The 26,789-nt window shown below is 47.3% G+C and overlaps 1 protein-coding gene across 6 annotated transcripts in view; it reads right to left on the bottom strand.

Annotated features, from left to right (window-relative positions):
- NEDD4L (NEDD4 like E3 ubiquitin protein ligase) overlaps nt 1-25,390 on the bottom strand; it is a 327,989-nt gene extending 302,599 nt beyond the window's left edge. For 5 of the 6 annotated variants that reach the window (XM_027575481.1, XM_027575483.1, XM_027575482.1 and 2 more), the window contains exon 1: nt 25,022-25,389. In XM_027575481.1, coding sequence (XP_027431282.1) covers nt 25,022-25,069 — 48 coding nt within the window. In that variant the 5' untranslated portion in view covers nt 25,070-25,389. Of the gene's footprint in view, nt 1-25,021 lie in introns of all 6 variants that reach the window. The other variant, XM_027575487.1, reaches the window with a different exon arrangement.
- Nucleotides 25,391-26,789: the final 1,399 nt, after the last annotated feature.

Here is a 26,789-nt window from a genome sequence, read left to right as displayed (position 1 = left end):
TAATATGCAGCACCATTTCTTCCCTGAGGGTAACTAGCCAAGGACAAGAATCTGTTTTACTCTTTAAAACAAATTATCCAGGGTGCCTGGGTGGCTCAGTCGGTTAAGCGTCTGCCTTCAGCTCAGGTCAGGATCCTGGGGTGCTGGGATCAAGCCCCATGTCGGGCTCCCTGCTTCTCTCTCTCTCTCTCTGCCCCTCCCCCGGCTCATAGCTCTGTCTCAAATAAATAAAATTTAAAAACAAATTATCCTTGCTTACTCTGTAAACGTTTGCTCAGCGTTGAGGGTCTCATGGCATCCAGCAGATAGAAGCTTTTTGATAGTCTCTAATTACCTAAGATCATCTCTACAGATTTTTCCCCCTCATTGTGCTAATTTTTTACTTCACATGATTTGGGGAGGATAAGAGCAGAATGACAAGGTACGTGGAGAACGGGGAGAAACATGGCTATATCTAACACTGATGGAAGCTTAGGCTCATGTATTAGGTGGATGTGAACCAGCGGCCTGAGGCCCCTAAGTCCCTCAACTGAGGAACAAAAGTACATCCCTATGCTGCTCCCTTAAATCCAGTGACATGGAAGTAGACCCTGCCAGTGGCTGTAGGGAGGATGGGGAAAACAAAATGCGAATTTAAGAATTCTGCACAAGGAACAAAACGCCCAAAGTGTGCACAAGCCAGATGGTAAAGCCTAACCCACTGTTTTCCTGATACCTTCGTTGCATGTGGATGTGCCCTTATTCTTAAATAACCTTGAGATTTAACTCAACGTTCACCCTTTTGAAGGATACAATTCATTGATTTTTAATAGAGTCACAAAGCCGGGCACCTAGCACCTTTAGATAATCCCAAAACATTAGCATCATCCCAAAAGAAACTCTATACCCTTTACAGAAACACTCAATTCCCTCCTGCCACCAGACTCCCATAAACACTAAGCTACCTGCTGTCCCTATGGATTTGCCCATCCTGATCACTTCAAATAAATGTGTGGGGGCGCCTGGGTGGCTCAGTCGGTTAAGCATCTGACTCGACTGCAGCTCAGGTCATGATCTCAGGGTCCTGAGATCGAGCCCTGCATCAGGCTCTGCACTGAGCATGGAGCCTGCTTAGGATTCTCTCTCCCCCTCTCAAAAAAAAAAGCCAAAAACAAACAAACTCAAATAAATATGTGGCCTTTTGTGCCTGGCTTCTTCCATCTCCTGTAGTATTTTTAGTGTTCACCCATGTTGTACCATTTATCTGAACTTTACTTCTTTAATAGAATATTCTGTTGCATAGATAGAACACATTTTGTTTATTCATGCATGTCCTAGCACTCTTTGTTGAAAAACAATAGACCATAAACCCAAGGATTTATTTCTAGACTTTCAATTATTCCACTGATCAATATGGCTTACTATACGGTAGCTTTTGTAGTAAGCTCTTTAAACTGAGAATTGTGATTCCAACTATGTTCTTTTTCAAGATTGCTTTGGCTATTCTGAGACCCTTGCATTTCCATGTGAATCTTAGGATCAATTCAGTTTCTACAAAAAAGCCAGATGGGGTTTTATAGGGATTTCACTGAATCTGTAGATCAATTTGGGGAGTACTGCCATGTTAACAATGTAAGTCTTCCAGTCCACAAACATGGGTATACTTGACAATGTCCCACAGGTCTCTATGGTTCTGTCCATGTTTTTATTCCTTTCTTCTTGTTCCTCATACTGGAAAATCTCAATTAACCTGCTTTCAAATTCACAGATTCATTCCTGGGCCAGCTCAAATCTGCGACTGAGTCCCTCTAGTGAATTTTTCTTTTCAGTTACTGTACTTTCCAATTCCAGAATTTCTTTTTTTAAATAATCCGTATCTTTCCTTACATTCACTACTTGGTGACAAATCACTCCATTTTTTCCTTTAATTCTTTAGACATGGTTTCCTGTAGTCCTTTAAACATATCCATCAGGGCTGATTTAAGTTTTGTGTAGACCATCCACCACCCAGGCTTTCCTCCAGGACTGTTTCTATTAACGGTTTTCCCTTTGAATGGGGCTGGCCATATTTTCCTCTCCTTTCTGGGTATCTCATAATTTTCTGTTGAAAACTAAACACTTTAAAGAATGTAATGTTTCAAATCTGGAAATCAGCTTCCAGAATTATTATGGATCCCTGGGTTTGTTGTTGTTCTTGTTTACAGAATCAGTCCAGGAAAATCACTAAAGTCTCTATTTTTGTCATATGCAGCCCTTGAAGTCTCTGCTTAGTTCACTTAGTGGTTTGCCAATGACCGCACGATGACTCTGAACCAAAAACCTTCCAGCCTTTACCAAGGGCTTCTGTGTATATGCTGGGGTGTGCCTTCAGGGCTCTGTCAGTGTATAACTCTGCTTTGTCTTCACTTTTGCTTGCACAGAGCACCATTAAGGTCAGCCCGAGGTGAGAACTTAGACCTTCTCAGGTCTTTCCTGTGCGTGTGCAAAGCCTTGTAAATTCCCAGAAATGAGTTGGTGTTTTTCAAAGCCCTTAACGGACATTTCATGCTCAGCTTTTTCTTTTAGGATATCAGTTACCGGTTGGCCCTAACTAGCAAGACCATCTTCGGGAGCTGTGATTAAACAATTGCATCGGATTGTTTCCAACAAATGCTCAGTGAGTAGAGCCCCTTAAACAAAGCAAATGGAGTCAGGTCAAATAAAGAGAAGCCAGAAGAATGGAGCTTTTAAGCAAGCTGCCAGGCAAGTCAGATACTGACATTTCCTGCAGGAGCAGGCCTTTTAGGGAGCTCCAAAATTCTGTTCTGCCCCATCCAGTGGCTCCTAGACTGCTGGTTTTCACAATTACCATACTTGCAAGGCTGTCACCTTTCAAGGCCACAAAGCAGCTGGGGCAATGGGGGGGGGGGGGGGATGGAATTAACACAAGTTAAAACACCACTGTTCCCACTGAGGTTCACTATTCCTACAGAGAGACCTCATTGTTTTTCTTGAACAAGTAGTCCCCAAACAGTTGCACGTCTTTAGTGAAGTTCTGAAAAAGTTGGTATTGTTAGCTTTTGCCATTGTTCTCAATGCATTTATGACATACATGTTTAGAGGCCCTTACTCTTCCCATTCTGGAATTCTAGAGCCCTTCTCTTATTTTTGCATGAAATCTTAGTGGGGTATTTACCATCATTTAAAACTCGGTAGAATTCTAGAGCCCTTCTCTTATTTTTGCATGAAATCTTAGTGGGGTATTTACCATCATTTAAAACTCGGTATTACTGTGTCACCCAGCATTACAACATTAACACTTCCTATTTGTGTTCTGAGATACTGCTACTTTAAAAGTATGCGCAAGAAAGATGTGGAAAATTTGTAATCACTGCCTTCTATCCAGCCAAACTTTCTTCCTGGGGAATCCCTAGCATCAACCACTTCCTAACACTCAGCTTAGGAGGAAAGAGAAAAATGATTAGAATCTAGAGTACTTTTAATAATATTTTGCCACACTGTTAAATTTATATCAACTTCAACTTCTGAGAGTCAGTTCCAGGCAAGATGTCCCCCAGTGCAAGTCTAACACTGCTGAGCCTTAACAATTGTGCTCCTCATGCTGTTAACACTTGCTGAGGAAGGGCATAAGGAGATCATCATAATTCCTGATAAACCATTCAAGAGAAGAGTATGTAACAAGGAGCTAGAGAGGAACACAACCTTTTCAAAAGGAGAATTAAAAATCCAGTGCCCTCAGAGGCCCCACTCTGTCTCCTACCAACAGGGCATTCCCATCACTTCAGGGCCAAACCTGGTCCAAAGCCATTCACCTCACTGACCTCTCTTAAGTGTCTACCTTTCTTGGATGAGTAATGGGAAAAAAGAGAAAAAGTGGGGAGTGGACATTTTCCCTTGTAGGTTTCCTTTCAGTCTCCAGTACAGCAATGCTAAGGGAATGCGTAACACCTAACACCTAACCCCAAGACAGTAAGGGGATGTGTTGACCTTTATCTCCTTTATCGCTCATCAGAATCGTATTTACTTGGTTCCTCACCTAGCTCCTCCACTTTGCAAGTTAACAATCCTTTCTCTCTCTGCAGAGCCTACAAACAAATCAGCATTAAGGACAGCAACAGGGATGCTTCTGTTCTTTGTGTTTAAGAATTGTGCAGCCCTGTTGCCAAACAGTGCAATCCCACTTTGCCCTTCAGGAAGTTCCACCCCGTGGGTCCAATCCCCCACCTTGACGCAGACCACCTGCACTTCCCCTGCTGCCGCCACCAGCTGTCTCCTAGAATCCTCCCACTCCTAGGTCACCTCACTTCACCTCCGATCTGCATCACACTCAACGGCTCCACTGGGATGCAAATTAGGTATTAGAAAGGACAATATACGTGGCCAGTCACAAAAGCACTGCAAGTATTGCAAAGTCCTCAGAGAGCCACTCTTCTTACTTCCTAGCTCAGGCTCAATTTCTTAGCTAAAAGGCCTGCACAGAGCTGTGCAGTGATACCGGGATTTTCTCTCATTTTCCCTTTATGGTCGCTCTTCACGGCCCGCGGTCACCGTGATATCAGATGCACTCATACACCCTCAAAATCGAGTTTGAACACATGCATGCGTGATAGGTGAATTCGGACTTTCATCCAGACCTGTTTTAAGCTAGGACTAAACACTGCTTGATCCAAACCATAAGCCAGCACCGTGAGTCTCCACACCAATTTGCTTCCACGGAGCTTGGCTTGGTGGTGCCAAATCCTCCCTCATTCCGCTGCTGTTCTTTCTTGGCAGAAACTGAAAACGCATTTAACTTCACTGTAAAAGAAAGGGCCTTTAAAAAGCTTACATTGGTGAGCCTATCAAGGATCACTGAAAGATGACAAATTCTGAATCCACTGTGGGTGTATAGGAGGGATCTAAGTTTAGAAACCTCACAAAAATCAACCCAATCCCCAAACGAGCGTGCAGCATTCGAGGAGAAAGTGCTCGCTCAGCCAGTTACTGAATTTCCTAGTGCCTAGAAATCAATGTCCCAAATAAAGCCCGAAACCACCTAACTTCTATGAAAACAGAGGCTTCAAAACAGGATTTACAAAAGGCATCCAAAAATACCTTATAACAGGAAACAACTGAAGTGATGGGGGGGGGAATGGGGGGGAATGGGGGGGATGAGGGGGGAGCGGGGGGGATGGGTCTGTATTTCTACTGCATGAAAATTCAGTAGTTTCTGCTTTTACTTTTGTTAAAGATTTATACGAACTTTCTTTCCTGATACTAACTCTATAAGATATGCATCTTAAAGAATATGGCCGGTTCCCTCTGAATCCAGCATGAGTAACTGTGGCATGCCATTCTAGCCACCCTGGGACTCTTAACACTTATTTCAACAGAAAGTCCTCATTCGACACCTTCTCAGACCTTCTCTACTGGAAGAGTTGCCAAGAGAGCCCAGATTCCGTTACATCCAACACCCGGAGTGGTGGGCAGGTATGCTTTCCCAGGGGATAAATTTAATTTCCAGAAACAGCTTCAAAGCCAGCCATAGTGACTAAGACAAGTGTTCAATCCAGTTAAGAGCATTTTAATGAGGTGTTACTGTAAGGCAATGAGGCTAATGGGGACAGTAACCTGGCTGAAAAAGCAGTTTTGACAGAATAAGGATTACCGAGAAATTCACTGACCTTCAGTTACCCTCCCCAAGAACCCACCTTGAATGGCAATGCTCATTCGGATGGGCAGCATCCAGTCGATCTGTTAAGGAAATGTTCCTTATGTTATGGTCATCCCTGATTAAAAGCAAAGGGGGAGGAATTATTTTAAGGCAAGAATACCAAAGCTATTCAGGAACCGTGTGCAAGTCTGTGTAGCCGAGGCCCCAGCTACACGCTGTGCAGGGCACAGAGACCCAAGCTCTGCCATGCTAGGGACTTCAGAGCCAATCACTGATTTTTCGTTGCCCTGAAAAAGAAAAATCCAACAAAAGCATTTACTATTTGGAAAATCGGCAAGCTCATCTGACGGGTGACAGGGGAAAAAGGGAAAGGGCTGCTAAGGAAAGGAAAGAGGAGACTGAATGAATTGTTATTTTTAATTATTATTTATTCATGAGAGAGAGAGAGAGAAGGAGAGGCAGAGGGAGAAGCAGACTCCCCGTGGAGCAGGGAGTCTGACTCAGGACTCGATCCCGGGACCCCGGGATCACGACGCAAACCAAAGGCAGATGTTCAACCAACTGAACCACCCAGGCACCCCTGAATTGTGTTATTTTACCAGGGGAATTTTCAGTACCAAACTGTCTTTTAAAAGTAAAGGCAAGATCTGTGCAAGATCAAACAGCAACAATGCTTAAGATGTGTGAGATCTAATTGACAATATATTGCTGAGGCCGGGTGAGAATCCCCCACATTCTGACCCCTCACAGCTGTGTAACAGCAGAGTCAAGAGACAGAATACATCAGCTTCCCAAAGAGGCTCCGCCACTCACCATCATTCTGGAATCCCCTCCCTACTGGATTGACTAGAGAGCAGGGACCACAACTTGCACAGGAAGCCTCAGGCAATGACCTTCATACATTAATACAAGCACATTCTAGGTCATCTACATGGCCACCTCATGTCACTGGGTACTCCCACTGATTTCTGGAGATTCCACTGGCACTTGTATTCATGGTCAAGATGGAAGCAGTACTTCCCTGGGTCTCCAGCTAACAAGACTTCAAGTCAAAGACACCTTCATGCTCCAGCACATAGTACAGTAGAAAACAGAAGTAAAGGAGAACAGAATTAAACGATGGACCACCCCCCCCCAACAACTCCCCGCACGTGGTAGGTCAGGAAAGGAAAACTTGTCCTAGCAGCTAGTGCTTCCTGAGCATGGATACGATAGCTGTGGTTTTAGCAAAACAGCATCACCTGTCACATTAAAATCATAGTTCAGGGGCACCTGGGTGGCTCAGTCATTAAGCGGCTCCCTTCAGCTCAGGTCATGGTCCCAGGGTCCTGGGATCGAGCCGCACATCGGGCTCCCTGCTCTGCGGGAAGCCTGCTTCCTCCTCTGCCACTCCCCCTGCTTGTGTTCCTGTTCTCGCTGTGTCTGTGTCAAATAAATAAATAAAATCTTTAAAAAAATACAATAAAATAAAATCATAGTTCAACTGAATTAGGTTGGGAATTAGATTTGTAATGAATCTGCACATTGGTTTTAGTGATCATTATGGTGATACATGCACTATAAACATGTTAATTCCTTTTATGTTTAGACATATTTTAAGACATTATAATAAAAAATAAATTTAAGGCCACACGTGGTGTCCCCACTAATGTTTTCTCTCTAAAGGAGGTCTACTCTATAAAAGCTTTAAAAAATACTGTATCAAGTTGCCTGTGGTCTTCCCACCCCAAAAAGGAAACGAGATTAATTTGTTCTTCCCAAGGCAAGCAATATAGAATAAGGTCTTCCTCACTGGGAAATCTTGGGGCAGAAGAAAGCTCAACCCAATCAGTTAAGCACTGAATAATATTAACATTAATATAGTGAATAAACGTTTGTTACGTTTGTTATGTTGATGGTTATGCCCCCATATAGAGACAACTTTACTAGAGTTCGTTTCACAGATCATGCCTTCAGTTTATCAAAACTACCTACTACTACTTTTGAGTTATGCTTATGAACCTAAACAAGGGATCTGAAACGCAGAAACTACACAAGTTCAATGCTGAATGTGGTCTAATCCAGGCTAGCGACCACTAACACCAAGATGGAAGCAAACAATGAAGTTTTAGGTCCTCCTTGTCTCATTTTCATCCTGATTTTGTATCCATCTGTGCCATAATGAAAACATGAACTCTCCCAACAGAAACCTTTGTGGCTCTGCTGTTGGTTTGCCAAACTCCTCGGTACTCCCTGAGCATCAACTTTCTAGCAGAACTGACAACAGATTAGCAGGTGCAGCAAACAGGACTCCCCCAAAGCACTGGCCGGACTAAAGAACCCCATCTGTTTCAGGACAACAGATCCAATGGGTGAAAGACAGAAACTGCATGCTCACCAAATGGTCCCAGCAGCCCAAGCACCAGGACACCGTGTGGCCAGCAAAAAATAAGACTACACAACACAAAGACTGTTTTAAACAGACAAATCATGCCCATAGAAGTTCCTATCCCAATTTCAGTGGGGCAGCCTCCTTCACATCACCATCCAAGACTAGATCCTAAAATATGTAACTTTGAAAATATCAGTAATAGGATATCATGGACAGTTCAACTACGAGAACTTGGTCCCAAAGCTCTAATCTCACGAGCTATCAAGGAAGGCTGCTAATACATCCAAAATCTGCCCAGGAGCTGGATAATAATTCGAAAACCCATTAGAAAATTAGCAACTGTATCCTGAGCTACCAAAAGCTGTCTGGTCATTCTAGACCACACTAAAACAAACCGATTCTCAAAAGGGCTCCTTACCTCTGGCAAATCAATGTATTTTTACATTTATCTCTAAATCCAGAGCAGTCCTATGGGATCTTCCAAATTCCCCTCTTCATGCCATCTCTTCCTAAAGGGATACTTAGTAATTAAATTACTAAGAGGGGCCTGCAATAGTTCATATGCACAAGGAATAAACAGGGTTTGGAATGAAAATTTCTGCATTTTTGGTTATCATAAATTAACCGTAGTATTTTTAAAGGAAAAGATAGTATGTGTTCCCATATTTAGACCTGCAGGGGGACGCCAACGTCTAAATGATCATATTTCTGTGAAATCCTCACTGTAAGACCTTCAGGATTGGAAAATGCAGAGCTATTCGATCCTATGCAGAGCTGAGTATAAATAACCACCTTCCTTCCTGCCTCCTCCAGTCTGGAGCCAAGGCTACAGAAAAAGAACCTCACGGTCTGACGAGCCTCTTCCTCTGCAGCAATGTGAGGAAGAAGAGCAGCAGGGAGAACTGAGAAGACATGTCTGGATTCTGACATGGGTTCAAATGCCGACTCTGGCACTTACTAGCAGCTCCCTGGCTTTGAACCTGTTCCCCACTAAGCCTTGGTTTTCTCACTGGAAAAATGTGAAAGATGGAATTTATAACGTCTCATGATTGGTTCACGGGTTAAGTTAGATAGCTACGTAAAACTGATACATATACTGGAGTGGGATTGCTCAACCTTGGCACTACTGGCATTCGGGGCCAGGTATTTCTTCGTTGTCAGGGATGCCCTGTGCCTTGCAGGATGTTTAACAGCATCCCCTGCCTCTAACCCACTAGACTCCAGTAGCACCTCCCAAGTTTGTGACAACCAACAATGTCTCCAGGCATAGCCAAATGTTGGAGGGGGTTATGTCCCCCAGTTTAGAACCTTTATACTAGGTATTTAATAAATGCAGGTTTCGGGGCACCTGGGTGGCTCAGCTGGTTAAGCATCTGCCTTTGGCTCAGGTCATGATCTCAGGATCCTGGGATCGAGCCCCACATTGGGCTCTACACTCAGACTCAGGGAAGTCTGCTCAAGGATTCTCCCTCCGTTCCTCCCTCCACTCACACACAGGCTCTAAAATAAATACATCTTTAAAAAATAATAGTAATAAGAAAAAATAGATGTAGGTTTCTCCCTTCCTCCCATTAATGTAGCCCCCAGAAACAAGAAAGGTGGGTGATTATTCTACAGTCCTTTTTTCTCATCTCATCAGCCAGTCATCAATCCAGTGCCACCTGCATCCTAAATACCTCCTGCATTTATCCCCCTTGCTGGTTCCTACAGTCATCACCACCCTCTGTACCTGGCCAGCTGCATGACCACCCACCATTACTCACCTCACATCCACTCTCCCCTTGCTGCATGGTGAGCACCAAAAAAGCACCATCAACACCGGTTTCCCAAAGTCCCTCAGAGGATGGGGACCCAGTTCCTCAACGAGGTCCACACAGCCACTTCTTCTCTGCCTTTCCATCTGGCCACGAGGGCCTCTGCGGTGCCCTCCTCCCCATCCCTGAAGAACTGCCCTGAGACCCCGTGGCGTGGTGGTTCCACCCACGGTCCTGGGAGCCAGACTGCCCGGATTCAAGTCCTGGCTCTGCCAGCTACCGGCTCTGTGATGCTCTGAGCAAGTCAATTAACATCTCTGTGCCTCAGTTTCTCACCCTGACCCGGTATGACGGAGCCAGGAGGACCCACCTCAAAGAGCTGATGTAATGATTAGGTGAGTCCGTTTTTATAAGACCTTAATATCTGCACCTCGCATGTGGGAAGTGCTCAAATTTTAGCTGTTCACTTATTTTCATCTAAAACTCAGCTCAGAAGCTCACTTTGTGAAACTGGACACCCTGGCTGGCTTCTCCACCTATCTTCATGCCCCAGACCCCAAAGCAACGTCCTGTACCAGATGTTTCTGCTGCTTCACGGCCACCACGTGCGATCGCGGTCTTGGGCGGAGCTCAAACACATCACAACACTTCCCGGAAGCCAGAGCTGCATGCCCCCCCCCCCCCCGGGCTACCTCCGTCCCCAGCACAACATCAGGCCCGGGAGGTGTGCACTCCAGCCAAGACCCTTGCAGATCAGACAATCTCATCAGATCAGCTCTTCCCCCGCCCCAAAAAAAAAGAGAGAGAGAGAGAGAAAGTCCTTTTTAAGATCTTTTTGAATCCTAAGTTGTTCATGCCATAGAGATTATCCCTTTTTTCTCGTCTATTCCATGACCTAGAATTTAGGAGGGGAAGGAGAAGACGTAAGAGTAAAATCCGAACTGGACAGACACACCTATTGCCTCTCCAAGCCCCAAGGAGGCAAATACATTCAACAGAAGGGCACAGACTCGCCTTTAATCCTCTGACACACCCTGGGTTTTATTTTCCACAGATTCTTAAAAGGGCAAAGAAACGGTTGAAGCTGTCACTGTCCATACCAGAGCACCTGCTTGAAATGCCATTTTGCAGACTCCAGGCAGAATTCAGCCTGCCTGGCAAAGAAAGGCGTGGTCCTTGTTGCCTGAGCGTTAAAATCACAATAATAATAAAACTAAGCAGTTGCTCCTTCAACAGGGACATTATGGAATCTGGGCTTGCCAACCCACCTCAACCTGTCCATGAAAGGGCATTCCTGTCCCTTCCTGCAATTATTAACCTTTTTGTGTATTAAGACCAGCCTCATTCTAACAAGACTAAAGTTACTTTAAAATATAAGCCTATAAAAGCATTTCAAAGAGGGCAATGGGAGAGAGAAGGTCGAGGACACCAGGAAGTGTACTGTGGCTATCGACCACGAATTAGAAGGGTAATTCCCAAGCTTGACATTCCATCTGAAAGGTGAAAAATCTCTCTCAATTCTCCTCTGTGCAGACTTAAAATTCTGGGTTGTGATTCCATTCAGGAGACATGAACTAGGTGTGCATCGTGTGGCACTGGCTGCCACCAGGCTGGTTCCCAGAGCCCAGCAAGGCCATGCCAGCTCTGCATGTTTGGTGCCGACTCAGTGCTCCGTGCCCTTCCAGCTGTAGGGAAACTCACACCCATGACCCCCGTCCACCATCATCTGGCCTTCACTAGGCAGGAGGAGGTCAGCACTGACGTACTGGCGTTTCACCTCCTTGGCCTGAGGCAGATGAAGGGTCACCTATGCCAAGAGAACCAGAGATGGTTTCGAATGCAGGCCCAGAAACCCCACAGCGATGATCACACCAAGCTCACTGTGTAGGCAGATCCCCTCACTGCACCAATTTCTCCCTCTCCGCACACAAATACACTCTGGGGTCTCCCAACTTCAGAAAACATCCTCCAGGACCCATTCCTTGCTCTCCAGCGCCACAGGTCTCCACTCATGTTCATAGCGAAATTCCTCCCCAGAGCCGCCTCCAGTCCCCACCTGTGTCTGCTCCCCTCCCAGGGCATCCATTCTCACCCCTCCTAGCACAGCTTTCAGCCGGGCCACCAACGTGTGCGCCCCAGGCCCCCCAGCACTTGGCCCCCACAGCACCAGGCGCACTGGCCGGTCCCACCCCAATGGCCACCCTCCTTGCCCAGGGCCTCCACCTGCATCCTCACCTTCCCGAGTCCCAAGCCTTAAGTGTCAACTAGACACCAGGCGCTCCAACGTCCCATCCCCGGCCCGAGGGCTCCACTGGCTTCTAGACACTCATATCCCCCTGCCTGTGGGCATCACCCAGACACTTCATAGCTCTATCACTTTTAGCCTCATCGACACAGACCTGCTGATCTCCCGATTTCCCCCCCCCCCCCACACACCGGCTGCCGTGCCCCGGCCTGGATCCCAGCTTGCCACACCTCCTCGTAGACCAGTACCACAGTTCCCTGACTGGCCTCCCTGCTTTCACTCCTGCCCCACCCCCAACAACCCCTTCTCCAGAGTCGCTTCAAGTCACAAGTCAGAACCCACTACTCCCCTGCCAGAAACCCTCCAACCCGGCTTCCCACCGCACTGAGGAAACCCCAGCCCTCCACACTGGCTGTCAAGGCCATTCCTGATCTGTCCCCTGTCCCCCTCTCTGACCCCACTGCCTGCGAGGCCCCCCATGCTCCAGCCACTCTGGTTTTCCTTCTGTTCCTCCTGCTCATTTTCATCTTGGGGCCTTCACGTTTGCTCTTTCCCCATCTGGAACATTCTGTCTCCAAACCTCAAGTAGCTGGCAACACCTCATTCGGGCTCAGCTCAATCCCTATCATATCCCCTATTATACTGCAGGCCCCTGGACCTGTAGCACTTGGGGGGGAGGGGCACTCAGCCCCCATCGAGGACACAAAAACATGTCATAGCCCCTCCCTGATGCAGGGATGGCAACAGCTCAACACATACACACACCGCATCGCCTCACTACTGCGAACACTCATTTAACATTTATAATGGGCCCGATTCATGCTTAGCGGAGTCTTCTTTGTGAGGGGGAGATGCTGTGCTGCCCAGCATCTGAAAACAATTCTTATGTCTGGGGATACCCCACAGTGTGACTTCTGGTGGGAGGCCAGGCCTACCTCCCCCAACAGAAACCAAACATTTCAGAAAGGAGGAACAAAGCCCTCCTACCCCTCCCCTGGCAGCAAGGGTTGCTGGCACATGACCGAGACTGGCCAAGGCCTCCGAGAGGCAGGATGCAGGACAGAAGTGGTGCAGCAGGCCCGAGACTGCTCTCCTTACAAAAGCCTGCTTTCAAGACTGGCCCTTGGCTGGTGTCTGGGAACTCGAATGGTCAACGGTTCCTTCCACAGACAGAAAATGTTCCCTAAATGAGAAGTGTGCCTCACTGGGCCCAGAGACTGTGCCAACCACGTGGTTCATGCTGAACACTGACTCCCCTTCCCGGAGTCTGGAATGGTCGTACGTGCTGGACAGAAGGTGCTTACAGGAGCAGGCCCTGATAAAATCCCTGGCACGGAGTCTCTAGGAGCTTCCCCGATGGACGACATTGCACACACATGGGCACAACCGCCACTGGAGGAATTAAGCGCATCCCGTGTGCCGCCCCTCGGAGAGACTCCCGGAAGCTCAGAACCTGGCTTCCTCTGGATCTCACTACGTGCAGCTTTTCTTTAGATTTTGCTCGGTATCCTATCACTGTAATAAACCGTAACTGTGAGTACAACCATTTCTGGGTCTGGTGAGTCCTCCTCTCGAATCACCGAACCCGAGTGGTTGTGAGGACTGCCAACACGGGTAAGAAAGAAGACAGGTGGTGCGGCCCCCGCGACACAGCCTCCGGAGCCAGACGTGCAGCGGGGGTGTGGGCGGCACTCGGTGGCAGGGAGCCAGGGTTCTCTGGCCATGATCTGGGGTGCCCAGCCTCCCCTGGCCCCTGACTGCTATCTAGGCCTGGGTCTCTAGTTTGACAGGTACTTCTGTGCTATCCAAAATGCCTTCAATAAATCCCTTTCTGCTTAAACTCATCAGAATTGGTCAGTGTTGCTCGCAATCAAGAGCCCTAACTACAACAGATTTTGTGTAAAATAAGGGCTATAAATAAAATTGGAATGGCTGAGTCAGGGGGCAGGTAGGGGGTCCTGTGGGTCCCAAAGCCCCAGTCTGGGGAAGTTGGCCCTTCTGAATGGGCAGAGCAAAGGCAGAGTGGATTCAAGTGCCTGGATGGCTATTGGACCCAAACTGTGTGCCGATCATTCAAGGCTCCTTTCAAACTGCCCGGAGGTAGAAGCCCTAGGAATGAACAGGGCATGGAGACCAGTCACTAAGACAAAGAAATTCCCAGAACCAAAGACCTCATCTAGATAAGGTCACTGGCTGTTCTTACCAGCCCAAGGAATTGACTAGAAGCAAACAAACTCAGACACTAAGTTTTCACAGGAGCAATCCTGCTGCCAAACATTCAGATCAGAGGACACTAGCCTGTGGCTGTTCAACCCCAGACACACAACCCTAAAGCCCCAAACTCACACCCAGCAGGACCCAAGAAGGGGCAGTCTGCCAGTGCTGGCCCCAGCCAGGTGCAGCTGCAGAGGACAGGGACTACAGGAGGGTCTCACACTGGGCCTAATCCAGCAAAGCCAGAAGCTGCCAGACTAGCTGACCAGCCAGGGACTCCTTGCTAGTCCTGATCCGCCAGCTACCACACTGAGTTTTCTTATTTTTCCCCTCTCCAAGTGGGAGGTTTATTGTAGCATGCTACTCTTTCTTCACAGTTGTAGGTTGACGTTTGGGGGACCACACCTATTCAGCCATAAGTCACTAGACCATTAAAAAAAAAAAAAAAAAAAACTCCTTTCAAGTGTTAGAGAAGGGGCAGTGTATCGCCCAGAGATCCTTGCAATACTTAAATGAATTATTTGGGTTGCCTCCTTAGAGAAAGGAAGCATGTGATCTCACAGAGCCATGGGTATTTCTAAGGTGTACACAACTGAAAGTGGATGAATTATCCAGCAGGTGGAATGTAGGGTCATCATGGACTTCACCTCAGCTCAAGGGATAAACCCTTAGAACACTAAAGGTAATTCCATCCCCTCCTTGCCATTAGCTGGCTGAGAGATAAGCAGATCGAAACTTCCTTGGTCAATGGGACACAAGAGATTGCCTGGGTGTTTCTGGAAATGAAATTTCTTTAATCTTAAAGAGAAAGACACAGGAAGCCATTCCCTTTGCTCTGCAAGTAGGAAAAAAGAACGAGGCTCTGGTTACCACTGGCAGCCACCTGAGGACCCATAGGTCTCTGAAAAGGGCTAGACTTTAAACAATGGGGTAAAGAATGGAACTTGATTCCTTAATGACATCACTGAGCTGGCACAGGTCCTTACTGTCCAGGTGGGCGCTTAACAGACACAAAACTGAGCGAGAGATAATGTTCATCTCCATGACAACTGTCAATAATCTGCCATAATATACAAAATGAGATTGGCCAACTCAAGCACCACAGTTCTGTGAACGGGAACTTACTGTCAGGCTGTAAGCAGGAAGGAGGGAGTGTGGTATGAGTGCAAGGAGCCTAGCGCCACATTAAACACACTGGAAGATGCGTCCTTAGGTCAGAAATATTAAAAGCAGTGGGGGTTGGGGGAGACACAAAGAGTCAAGTGTCAGATGACACATAATGTGACATCTGTCAACTGCACCCTTTTGTTCGGGAAGGGACCACCATGAAACGTACTCGGACGTACTGATACTGGATGGACATTACAAGTCTGCCCCAAGGCCAAACGAAGAGCAGCTTCCAGATACTTAGATATTTGCACAGATGATGAAAGCCGTGCACAAGTTCCATTCTGACACCTAAAACGATTCAGGGCTGCACCAAGGTGCGAAGGCAAAACCCAAGGACACAAAAAGAGAAACAGATTTCAGTTTTTGTTTTTTATAGTGCACACAAAAAATTTCAGAGAACATAAAATGCTACTAAAGATTTAAATTATTTCTATGCAACTGTAACACACAGAAGGATGAAAATACAAATTTGAAGTGCCCATGGTGGAGAAAACAAAACCTCTGTTCTACAAGCTCCAAGTGAAAAGAAGTCTAATTTCCCAGTCACTTTGTTTGAAAAGTGTCCCATCCTTCACCTATCCCTCCACTTCCCACGTTGGTGGGGAGCTCCTCAAAAGCACGAGTGGCAATGCGACGACCTTGACATCCTTAAACACAGAGCACACAGCAGGCCCTCGATGAACATATGTTCAACTGAACACACACTATCAGTATTCTGAGCAAGTGCTCTCATTTTTACCCAAAGCCTGAAGTACTACAAGCATTTGGGAGGTTTCTTTCTATCTTACTTTGAAACTTACTTTTATATTAAGAAAAACTTCCCTGTAGAAAAATGTAAGAAAAATATAAAAAGGCAATGAAAATCACACCTGAAATCCCTTTGCTCAAAGATAACCGCCATCGACATCCTGGGATACATCTCCACTCATTTTTCCCTATGCATAAATACTTTTAGCACAATGAGATTGTACTGCACCCACTATTTTGTAACCGACTTCTTCCAGTTAGACGAGTGGCCTCTCCACGTTATTAAATACTCCCCAATACCTCCCCTGCCCTGCCAGCCACCCCCATTACTGCAGGATGCTCTTCTCTACCTCACTTCTCAAAGAAGCAAAGGAAAAGCTCTTAGCCCAAGCTCAACGTGTTCTCTTTCACTAGTAACAGCCAGGGAAATGAAGACATCTCCTCCAAAGGCAGGTGGTATGGCACATACCAATTTCTCAATTATCAGCATCAACATACTCTAGAACTCAAATATCAACACAGGGTTCAGCCCCTCCAGACAGAGCTTAAGTCAAGTGCCACATTCATGTATCCTCTGGAGTTATTAACAAATGGGGAAGATGTGCAGTCGGTTCAAAGTTGAGAAACGACCTGCCTGCCGTTCTGCTCACATCCAATTATCACACCCCAGACACGGAGCACCAAAGGGACTGGAGGAGGGTAAAAGGAAGCAAACGGATTCTCAGTTTTGCTTCTTCTTTAAACCTCACACTCCTTCCCCTTTCCAACCCAAACTGCCAAAGATGAAGTTGGCACTAGGCTAACACTCGAAGATGAATCACTTATTAACTGAGAGGGGGGAGAAATGGAGACTTAGAGGAAAAAAAGCAAGCAAGCACAGGTTTTCAACAGACTTTGGTTCTAAAGGTAGTTGGCAGATTTGAGAGTAAGTATGTGGAGCTTTTAATTCCATGAGATACACACTGAGCGCTTACTAAGCAAATTCTCTAAATAGCTTAGGCTTGCTTTTGTTTTGTGGGGATGCGGATGGGGGTGGGGGGGGGGAGAGACACCAGACCAAAATAACTTCCAGTATTTAAAAAAAACAAGACATACACGTGTAAGTAAAACTAACCCATTCAACAAACATCTTCGTTTAAAAAGGAAAAATCCAACATCAAAAAAAATCAAAAAACAAAAAGGAAAAATCAAAAGATCTTTATCTTCTCCATTACCTCTGACCCAAGCCTGTCTCCACTAGAGTCCTCATTCCTGTGACTTCTAACACAGTTGCCAAAACATCCATGAACATTCGAAATCCTATAGATCCCTGAACAAAACTAAGTTTGCATTTCGAGACATTAATCCGTAACAGATGTGCCACAGAGGCGGCTCGGTGGGACTTCCCGCCAGATATAAACGTGCTGGCGATGTGCCACAGAGGCGGTTTGGTGGGACTTCCCGCCAGATATAAACGTGCTGGCGATCTTCCCCAAGGGCGATGCTCTCCCCCTGTGAAGTCCGGCCTCACAGCGCGCTCTGAAAGGCACACTACAAAACACGATCCACAGCTGCATCCAGGAGAGCGAGGAGAGCCAGGCCTTCAATGCAGCTGGAAAGTGCAAACTGTGCTGAGGCCAGACCAAGACTCACAGGCACAACACAGCCCCTGTCGCTGCACCACAGGGTCCCCCGCTGGGGTCCGCTGGAGGTGGCCAGTCATGCGCAGAGGCAGAAGGAGCACATGGCCTCCGCCCGGCCGACAGAAGATGGACAGTGCCTGAGCCACTCATGCAATCCATCCAAACTTCACTCCAGTGTGCCCGGGACACCTCGGTGCACCGGAGTGCAGACACACTGCAGGCGATGGGACACGACCCTGACCAGCCATGGCCAGTCCATCCCCTCGGTGGGACCACGATCCCTACAAGCCCTTCCAAGTTCCATCTTGGATTTCACATCGCAGCATCTTACACTAAAACAGTCACTTTTCGGGGACCTGGGTGGCTCAGTCGGTTAAGCATCCGACTCTCGGTTTCAGCTCAGGTCATGATCTCAGGGTCCTGGGATCGAGTCCCGCATTGGGCCCCCTGCTCAGCGGGGAGCCTGCTTCTCCCTCTCCCTCTGCCCCTCCCCCTGCTTGTGTCTTGCTCTTTCAAATACATAAGATCTTTCTTAAAAAGATTCTTAAAAGGGGCGCCTGGGTGGCTCAGTCGTTGGGCATCTGCCTTCGGCTCAGGTCATGGTCCCAGGGTCCTGGGATCGAGCCCCGCGTGGGGCTCCCTGCTCAGCGGGGAGCCTGCTTCTCCCTCTCCCACTCGCCCTGCTTGGGTTCTCTCTCTCGCTGTGTCTGTCAAATAAATAAATAAAATCTTTAAAAAAAATTCTTAAAAAACAAAGTCACTTTTCAATGGCCCCTTTTTCTTGGTGAATAGGAGGTATAAAAATACGAACTCTCTCAGTGGATGCCTGCCTGCCAAGAAGTCACCCAACACTGAATTTGATGACAGCAAGGGAATTAGATAGTCTCAACCATTAAACTTGGCAAGTTCTGAATCAATACAGGACTTTGGAGTCTGGGACAAAAAGTCGATTAGAGGGTCAGATTTAAGCTAGTTACCCCAGATACGCTAATGGAATATAGCTTTCCACACCTAAAGGTATTATTACAGTAATAGCTGGCTTTCAGGCCACTCGGGTTCAGAACAAATCATTACAACTCTAACAAGGTCCTATGTGTTCTTGAAATATGTGTCCCAGATCTTTACACCGCTGGTTTTCTCTCTGCAGAACCTGAGCCACAGTCTTACCTCAGGAATCAAGAAGTTCTCCAGCAATCAAATACTTGGGAATGGTGATAATTATTCCTCCTCAAAGTCAATGACAATTCCAAACAGTCCATACAGAACTAGCATTTTCTTTTTTTTTTTTTTTTTTTAAGAAGTCTCTCTGCACCCAAGAACAAAGGACGTGACCGTGGTTCTCAAAGGAACTTTTCTGTGTGTGTGTTTGTGGGGGGTTTCCCCCCAGATCCAAATGCCTGTTCCTCTTCCAAATTTAGTATGCCCTGGATAAAAGGGTATTTCTTGATACTGCTCGCACTGACAATCACCTTAGGTGTTTTTACTAAACAAATTTTTTTAGTTTGTAGGAAAACATTGGTTTCTAAATCTAGTTTCTTTATCTTCATCGCTAAATTTGGCTCACTTCTATATTCCACCAACAGGCAACTCCCAAAGGAGAGTAGCATCATGAAACAGTACAAACATTGCCACCTATAGTCAGAAAGTGAGATCTGTTTGTTTATATAGGGTGACCTGGAAGAGAAACAATACAAGAACAGAAAGTAACATCTGGCCACCCTTCTCATAGCCTTCACCAATCCTACTATCCTAATACTTATTTTCATCATTATTCATATATTATTTTGATCCTCTTTAATATTGATGATCAAAAGTAGTTTGCTTTATTGCCAATTACATAGATCACTAAGCCAAAAACACTTCAAAGACCTACAACATCAAAACACCCGAAAACTCTTAAGTTAAAATCTCATTTTACTGCTATTCATCTAGAACCCAAAATTCAAGGGCACCAATAAAATCTGTTCAAATAGACCTTTTAACTCAAAATAAAAATGTTAAGATGATCTCAATCTGTCAAAGAGAAACTGATTTCTTTCTTTCACCAGTCACATACTACCACGCTTCTCTGTTGTTTAAGAAACTGCTGGATGCAGGAAGGCAAGTCAACTAGCAATGGGCATGAAGTTTCTTCCCTCACAGTGAGTGCGGACGCAATTTAACAGGAACTCAAAAAGCACTGCTGCAATGTGTGACACCATTCCCTAACGTCAGGGATTTCTTCCTGGAGACGTCTCCTAAATATACGGCAAGCATTTTGATGCTCCCGATATCACAAAACAACTTTGCAAGGAAGTTTCCTGGAGATGTGGGTCCTTGCTGCACTGAGGAGATGGCCAAGTACCATGCACCCTCTTCTTAAACTGTGTTCTGCTACGGTGAAGAAACCAGGAGGGTCTAGGGATTCCCGTTTTGCCACAGTCCTCACTCCTTTGAACAAAATTATTTTTATTCCCTGAGTTAAGGAAACTGCTTTTCAGGAATGAGGTAATTTAAAGCCTTCTGACTTAAACTGAAAATAAATTAAAATGTCAGTTTCTGCAACTGCCATAGAACCCTTGAAGAAAATAAAAATCTAATGAGAGTAGAACTTTAAGACAATACATTATATTTGTCGGTTTATAAAATTGCTTTTAAATGTCACAATAAAACCTAGGCCCTTTTAGGGTTTTTCTTCAGTCTTAGCCATCACAATGCAGACTGTTAACTCAAACACGCTCGTGTCCTAGGCATAAAGCACACCAACCAGCACAGCTAGGCTTGATTAAAGCAACTGGAGCTGGAACAAACGGGCAAAGCTTTATCTCCCTCTACAAAACTGCTGTTCAGCCATCCACCTTTAGTCCAGACAATATCTTATTTCCAAAAGCAATCTTGTGATCGTTTGTGCACAGCAACAAAGATGGCATGCAGGGTTTCAAGTAATCTCTCGAAAACACAGACCACTTCCAAAAAATTAACCCTGAGTTACTTACAGATGGCTATTCAGGTGGCCTAGCTCGTAGGCTCTCTGTTTCTTCTCTGCCAAGGCCCAGTTAAGAGCATTTCCCTGATGCGACCCCTTTTCTCAGAAATCTGACCAGCAACTGACTTGAAAGCGTTGAATGACTAACCTACTGAAACTGATAGCCCAGGGTTATCCCACATTTCTCATGAGAGTCAGGAATTCTAAAACATCCTGAAATAAGGATGCTTCATAAAATTAATGGTATATCATAATGTGACACCAACTGTTTTGTCTTAGCAGTACATAAAATAATGGTGCATCTTCAAGTTGACAGCATCTTAAAGAAAATATACCTATGCCAACAGTTAAACCTTACAGGTTTGTTATGGAGTAAAAGGAACCCTAAAACAATAAGGAGTAGTGGGGATGCTAGCAAATACAGCACTGCTACCACATCTCCAGGGCCACCTACATGGACCCACCAATTGTGCCAGGTGAGAATGGAGCCCCAATGAGGTCAGATCTTTGCCATTTTCTGTAAAAATTCCCAAGCTTTAAAACACAGTGGAGACCATACTAATAAGCAAGCTTCCTGGTCAGTTCAGAACTAGAAGTCTTTGGTTTACAACTTCTGATGTTCATCTCCATTGCAAATCAACCTCAACAACCTAACTATGAAAACCTTTCAAGATACTTGGAAGAGAGGAAGAATGCTAAAAACTAGGGCTGTGCAATCAACAAAAGAAGTTCAAATCCTGACTCCATAACTTCCTGTGTGTCTTTATGCAGGTCACTTAACATCTCTGAGCCTCCAGTCCTCATCTGTAAATCTTAGCACCCCTTGGGGGGGGGAGGTTCATGAGGATTAAATGAGACTGAAAGTACATAAAGCCTTAAAGGTGCTAGGTGCAGCACAGACAATATGAAACATTAGCCAACTATTCTTGTTTGTATAAAACACAGAGGGAGGGTGTCAAAGTACTATCCCACGTCAGCCTGGCCTTCATTTCTATGCCATCTGCCTCACTGTAACCACCCAAAACCTGCCACATCTAATAAGCAAGCTGTCGTTCAGACTTTAGTGTTTCACCCAGAAATCTTTTCCATGAAATATACCTTCCTAAGACGTTGTAATAAAAGACTTCGAGAGGTTAACAGTTTATATTCACAAGTAAACTGCCAAAAAGTGCTACACATTGCCAAAAAAAATAAAATAAATAAAAACAAAAAGCAAAACAAAAAACTGCCAAGGAACCAAGCCAGATGCAGCAACGAGTCCAACTGTTCTGATTCCAAACCAAATCTGACGCTGGGCCCTGCATCACAAGTTTTGCTAATTTGCTAATCTCTCAACACCAAAGTCCTTCATCTGATGGCAATTTTCAAATTTGGTTTCCCTAAGGTGACCTGATTTAAATCAGTAAATATGAACTCTACCTCTCGAGGAACCTCAGCCAGAAAGACACAAAAATCAACAGTCCACGCACTCACACAAGTAAAGTCCGTATTTAACCCCTTTCATTCTATAAGCTAGAGGGCCCGAGGAAGCAAGGTCCTCTGGTCTTGGCATCCCACAGCAATGCTTCATCACCAGCAATACTTACAGCGAAAGAAATCCTTCTGAGATGGGACAGGACACTAAGTGCACTCCAAACACACAATGCTTTCCATCAACTTCCAAAGAAAATACAAACTAACTTTTAAGAACTGTGCTACGTATGGACACCTATTTTGCTAAGAGATGTGTAAGATAACTCTTATGTAGCCATCAAACTATCTTCAGGTGTGATGTTCCCCAGCACACCAAGCGTGTAAACTGAAGTGCACTCATATTTAACACGCCTTGGAAAATCAACCCTGCCATTGGTTTCATCAGACTGCCTGCCGTAGGCCTGGTTCATTTGTTTTCTTACACTGACTGATTCAGGGGGACAAAACAAGCTGTGCAAATTCAACGATTTGTTAATATTCTACGAAGGCATTCTGATTTTCCAAAGGCTAACCTGACGGCATGAAACCTCCCATAAAAAGCAAATACCATAGAAATGTGAAGTCATCAAAACAGCCCTGCCTTATTTTTTTTCACTGGGAGAAGCTGAAAAAAGACAACAGATGCCGACTTGTCTTTTGTAATGTAATGTGCTGGGGAACTCAACAGTACCAGCAACATTGCCATCACTCATCAAGAAAATGTCTTCATCACCTCCTGCTGTTCCCTACACAGCCCCAACACCCTTCTACCAACATACAGGAGTGAACCCATTCACACACACACACCCCCCAATTCTGTGTATATTCCATCCTTCACTTTCACACTGGACACCAGTTAAGAAGATCTGAGTTAACTCATCTAAAAAGGCAAGATGTATGCTAGGTAGATGGTGACACTGGATATAAATGTAAACAAAGAATAAACAACAGGGACATGCATTGGACTCATTTATCCAGTTGAATTTCCCAAAACACTGTTAACATCTTTTTCTTCAGCATGCTATTAACAATCATACAATTTAGAACAAGAGAGACCAGAGATGAAGCGCAGCTGTCTCCCCCCACAATACCTCAAAAGCCCTTTGTTTAGGAATGTCTGTATCTCAGCACCTTTCTAAGAGCTCACTGCCTGCCATCTACCGCTGCTAATTAAATGGAGAAGTACAGAATGAAAGGGAAAGCTCCTCAAAGTGTAGAAGAGCCTGGGAGAGGAGAACCCCCTGGGTGAAAGAAAAATGATGCTTTTCACCCATCCCCAGGTAACTGCACCAAAAAGGGAAATTATTTTACACGAGCACAGCATGGCAAAGTAATCAAAAACGTAAATCACACATTATTTGCATTGTGATCATTCTTTGATAAACTACATACCACAGCAAGCCTTACCTAGCCCTGTGAAGAAAAAGTCATACCCCCAAACACTCTCCCCACCCCAAGATAACTATTCCATTACACACTTACAAAGCACGCGCGCGCACACACACACACCCCATACCAGAGCAGCAAAGCTGGTGAGAGAGAAGCCATAACGTGGGCAGGTCTAGATAATAGCCTCTCCACTAACCCCGCCCCCAACACCAGAGAAAGAGGGGACCTCAGAAAAGAAAGGAAAGGAAGAAAGAGAAAGCCAGAAATCCTCGAATCTCCAGGCATCAACTTTTCATGAAATGCACAACCAGGATAGGAAATACCTCCCTGCTGAGTAATGCTTCATGGGTTGTAAATTCACCTCTCGAAAGGGGAGCCAGACCTGAGCTCTCACCCCGCCAGATGGCAAACCCCTCCTACCTGCTCCATCCAGCCTGCCGGTCACGCCGCGCCAGCGACAGGCCTCCCACCCCCCTTTTTGGCACAGCAACACACCAATAAGAGCCGAGCGTAGCTGAGGACCGTTTCCAAAGGGGGGAGTGGGAAACCGCGAGGAGAGAGTGAGGGTAAAAACAAAGCTCTTTGCACTCAAACCGACAGCCTTGGGGGCGTGGCTTATTTGATTTGCTCTATTAGTAAAGACGATCAATTGAGCTTTTGTCTCCACCTCACCTACCCGGGATGTGCCGGGCTCGGAATCCTTGGGAGGGGAAATAAAAAAAAAAAAAAAAAAAAAAAAAAGGCAGGGCTGCAAGCTTCCTCCAAGTTTCCAGTAGCACCTGCCACCAAGCTGGACGTCCTCCCTCACGAAAAAGACCCCGAGATCCACACTCCTGGTTTCGGCTCTGCAAGCCAGAGCGACAGACACACCCAGCTCGAGCGTCTTGCCCACTCCCACCGGGATAAGCACACACTCATCAGAGCACTTGCTGACACTATCACCGGAAAGTTCCGGGGGGAGGGGGGTGAGAACAATTCAGGTTCCTCCGCGGCCCCGGGCCCCCCCGCCCGGCGCGGGCCCCCAGCCGAGACCCAGACGTGACACACATCATGGACTCCCAGGCTGCAAGGGCGAGAGGCGGAAAGTTGCCCAACAGTCCGGGAGACGCGGCTGGGAGAGGAGGGGGAACAGGGGGCCAGAGAGGAGCACGCGCCCTCCTCCCACCCCCAAGGCGGAGAAGCGGCCGAGCGAACCCCGGCTCGAAGAGCGTCGCGCCGCTTTATTTACAAACAATGCATTCCGTGGAGGGCTGGGGAGCGGGGGGACGCGAGCGCGGGGCGATGGGCCCGAGCACACCCCCCCGCCCCCAGCCGGGCCCCGCCGCCCCGCGCCCCGCGTTTGCGGTTCCGCCGCAGGCGCGGGGAACGCGTACCCCGGGGGGCGGCCCAGTCCCCACCCCCTGCTGGCGCAGGACTGGGACTCCCCGGGGAGTCCCAGGCGGGAAAGGGGCGCCGCTCACCTCGTCTTCCGAAAGTCCGTAGACCGGCTCCCCGAGCCCGGTCGCCATGGAGCCGGCGCCCCGCGCGGGCTCCGAGGCTCTCCCGGGCGGCTGGGCTGCGGCGCGGGCGGCCGGTCTTCTCTCCTCCTGCGCGCCCGGCCTGCGCGCGTCCCGCCGGAGAGCCGCCGGACGCCGGCAGGTGAGGGAAGCCCGAGCGCGCCCCGGCCGCTCCCTGCGCCGCTTCCTCCCGGAAGGCTGCGGGGCCGTGCGGGCTGGCGGTGCTGAGAGCGTGCCGTGCGGCGGGCGGCGGCGCGGAGCCCGCCGGGCTTTCCCTCCCCGCTAGCCCGGCGGCCGCTCTCCGCCCCTCTCGGAGCCTGCTCTCGGATCTCCGGAACCCGGCTCGCCCGCCCCCTCGCTCGCTCCCTGCGGCCCCCGCTCTCTCCGCCCCGTCCTCCGCCTCCTCCCACCCGGCGCCCAGAGGGGACCCTCCCCGCCTCGCCGGGGCGGGCACACGCGCCCCCCAAGCCAATCACAGGCCCGCCTGGGGGGGCGGGCGGCGGGCTGAGGGGTGGCTGGGTTCTGCCCCCACGCCCACCCCGCCCCCAGGCCTTCCGAGCCGCGCTCGGGGGCTCACCCGGCCTCGGGGCTGCTCCGCCCGGGGTTGGGAGCGAAAGGAGGGTTGCGGGTGCGGGCTTGGCCTTCCGAGCTGACCCACCCTCCCCTTCTAGCTTTCCCTCTGTTTGGGGGAAGGGGCGGCCTGGGCAATTGGGGGGGGTTGTTGAGGGCATTTTCCCCAAGGGGGGAAAAAAAACACAAAACCCGCTCAGTTCATTCCTCTTCTCCATGGTCTTTCTACCCAGAGCCCTAAGCTCGTCGTAACTGTTAATGGGGGAAACGTGGATGTTTCGAGACCCCTTTAAATTCTTGGCAACCCCAGCCAGCCGGACTCGGCTACGCTGTCAGGTCCCTGGGGCCGATCCGCCCTGCCCGGCCGCCTGCCGGGGAGAGGCTGCCCCGGTGTGGCCGCGAGTCGCCACTGCCTGTGTCAACCTTACAGGGCACAAAACCAACACGGCGCCCGCTCTGGGTACACACCCTACCCACTCGGAAACCGACAGCCTTGTTCTTTGAATAAAAGGCAGCTCATTTGTGAGCCGCAAGGTGAAATATCAAACTCAAGTTTAAGGTTATCCTCTGCATATGCAAACCCTTAAGACGTCTTATTAGGCACCGCAGGATTCTTCCCACATTCCAGCTACTCTTCTTTAGCAAGCGGTTCATTTTCATCCTTCAGATTTATAGGAACGCCAGAGACTACTCGAAATAAGTGAAAGAAATTCATCACTCGACTTTTTCCAAGAAGCCTTTCCTTAAATTTAGATGGTAAATGCAGTTGCGAGTTTTGGGGGGTTTTTTTGTTGTTGTTTTTGCCTTTTTTTTTTAAGCAGAACATGCCATTTTCCTTTGAAAAGAAACCTCAGAATGCCTACTTGGGATTAACAGGGTGCTTTTACAATTTTTCAAGTAAGAAAGGAGAACTCAAGTGATCCGTAAGTATCTTTATGCCTGTTGCCAGCTACTTTACTAAAATATCTGCTGTAGGCCCTGCTAGATCGTTTTCAAAAGAAAGTGGGCACACCCAACCTAACTGAAATTCTCCTTTGCTTCCCCATGACATTACAGTGGCTTAACACAATCTGCTCTGCGTCTGATGGGTTTCCTTTCAAGGCTTAACCCCATGGAGTCAGCACTGTACTCAGAAGCCTTCTTGTCTACCAACGGTGGGCCA

Source organism: Zalophus californianus, chromosome 14 (assembly GCF_009762305.2).
Source record: "Zalophus californianus isolate mZalCal1 chromosome 14, mZalCal1.pri.v2, whole genome shotgun sequence".
Classification (NCBI taxonomy): domain Eukaryota; kingdom Metazoa; phylum Chordata; class Mammalia; order Carnivora; family Otariidae; genus Zalophus; species Zalophus californianus.
This window is presented reverse-complemented; position numbering and strand designations above follow the sequence as displayed.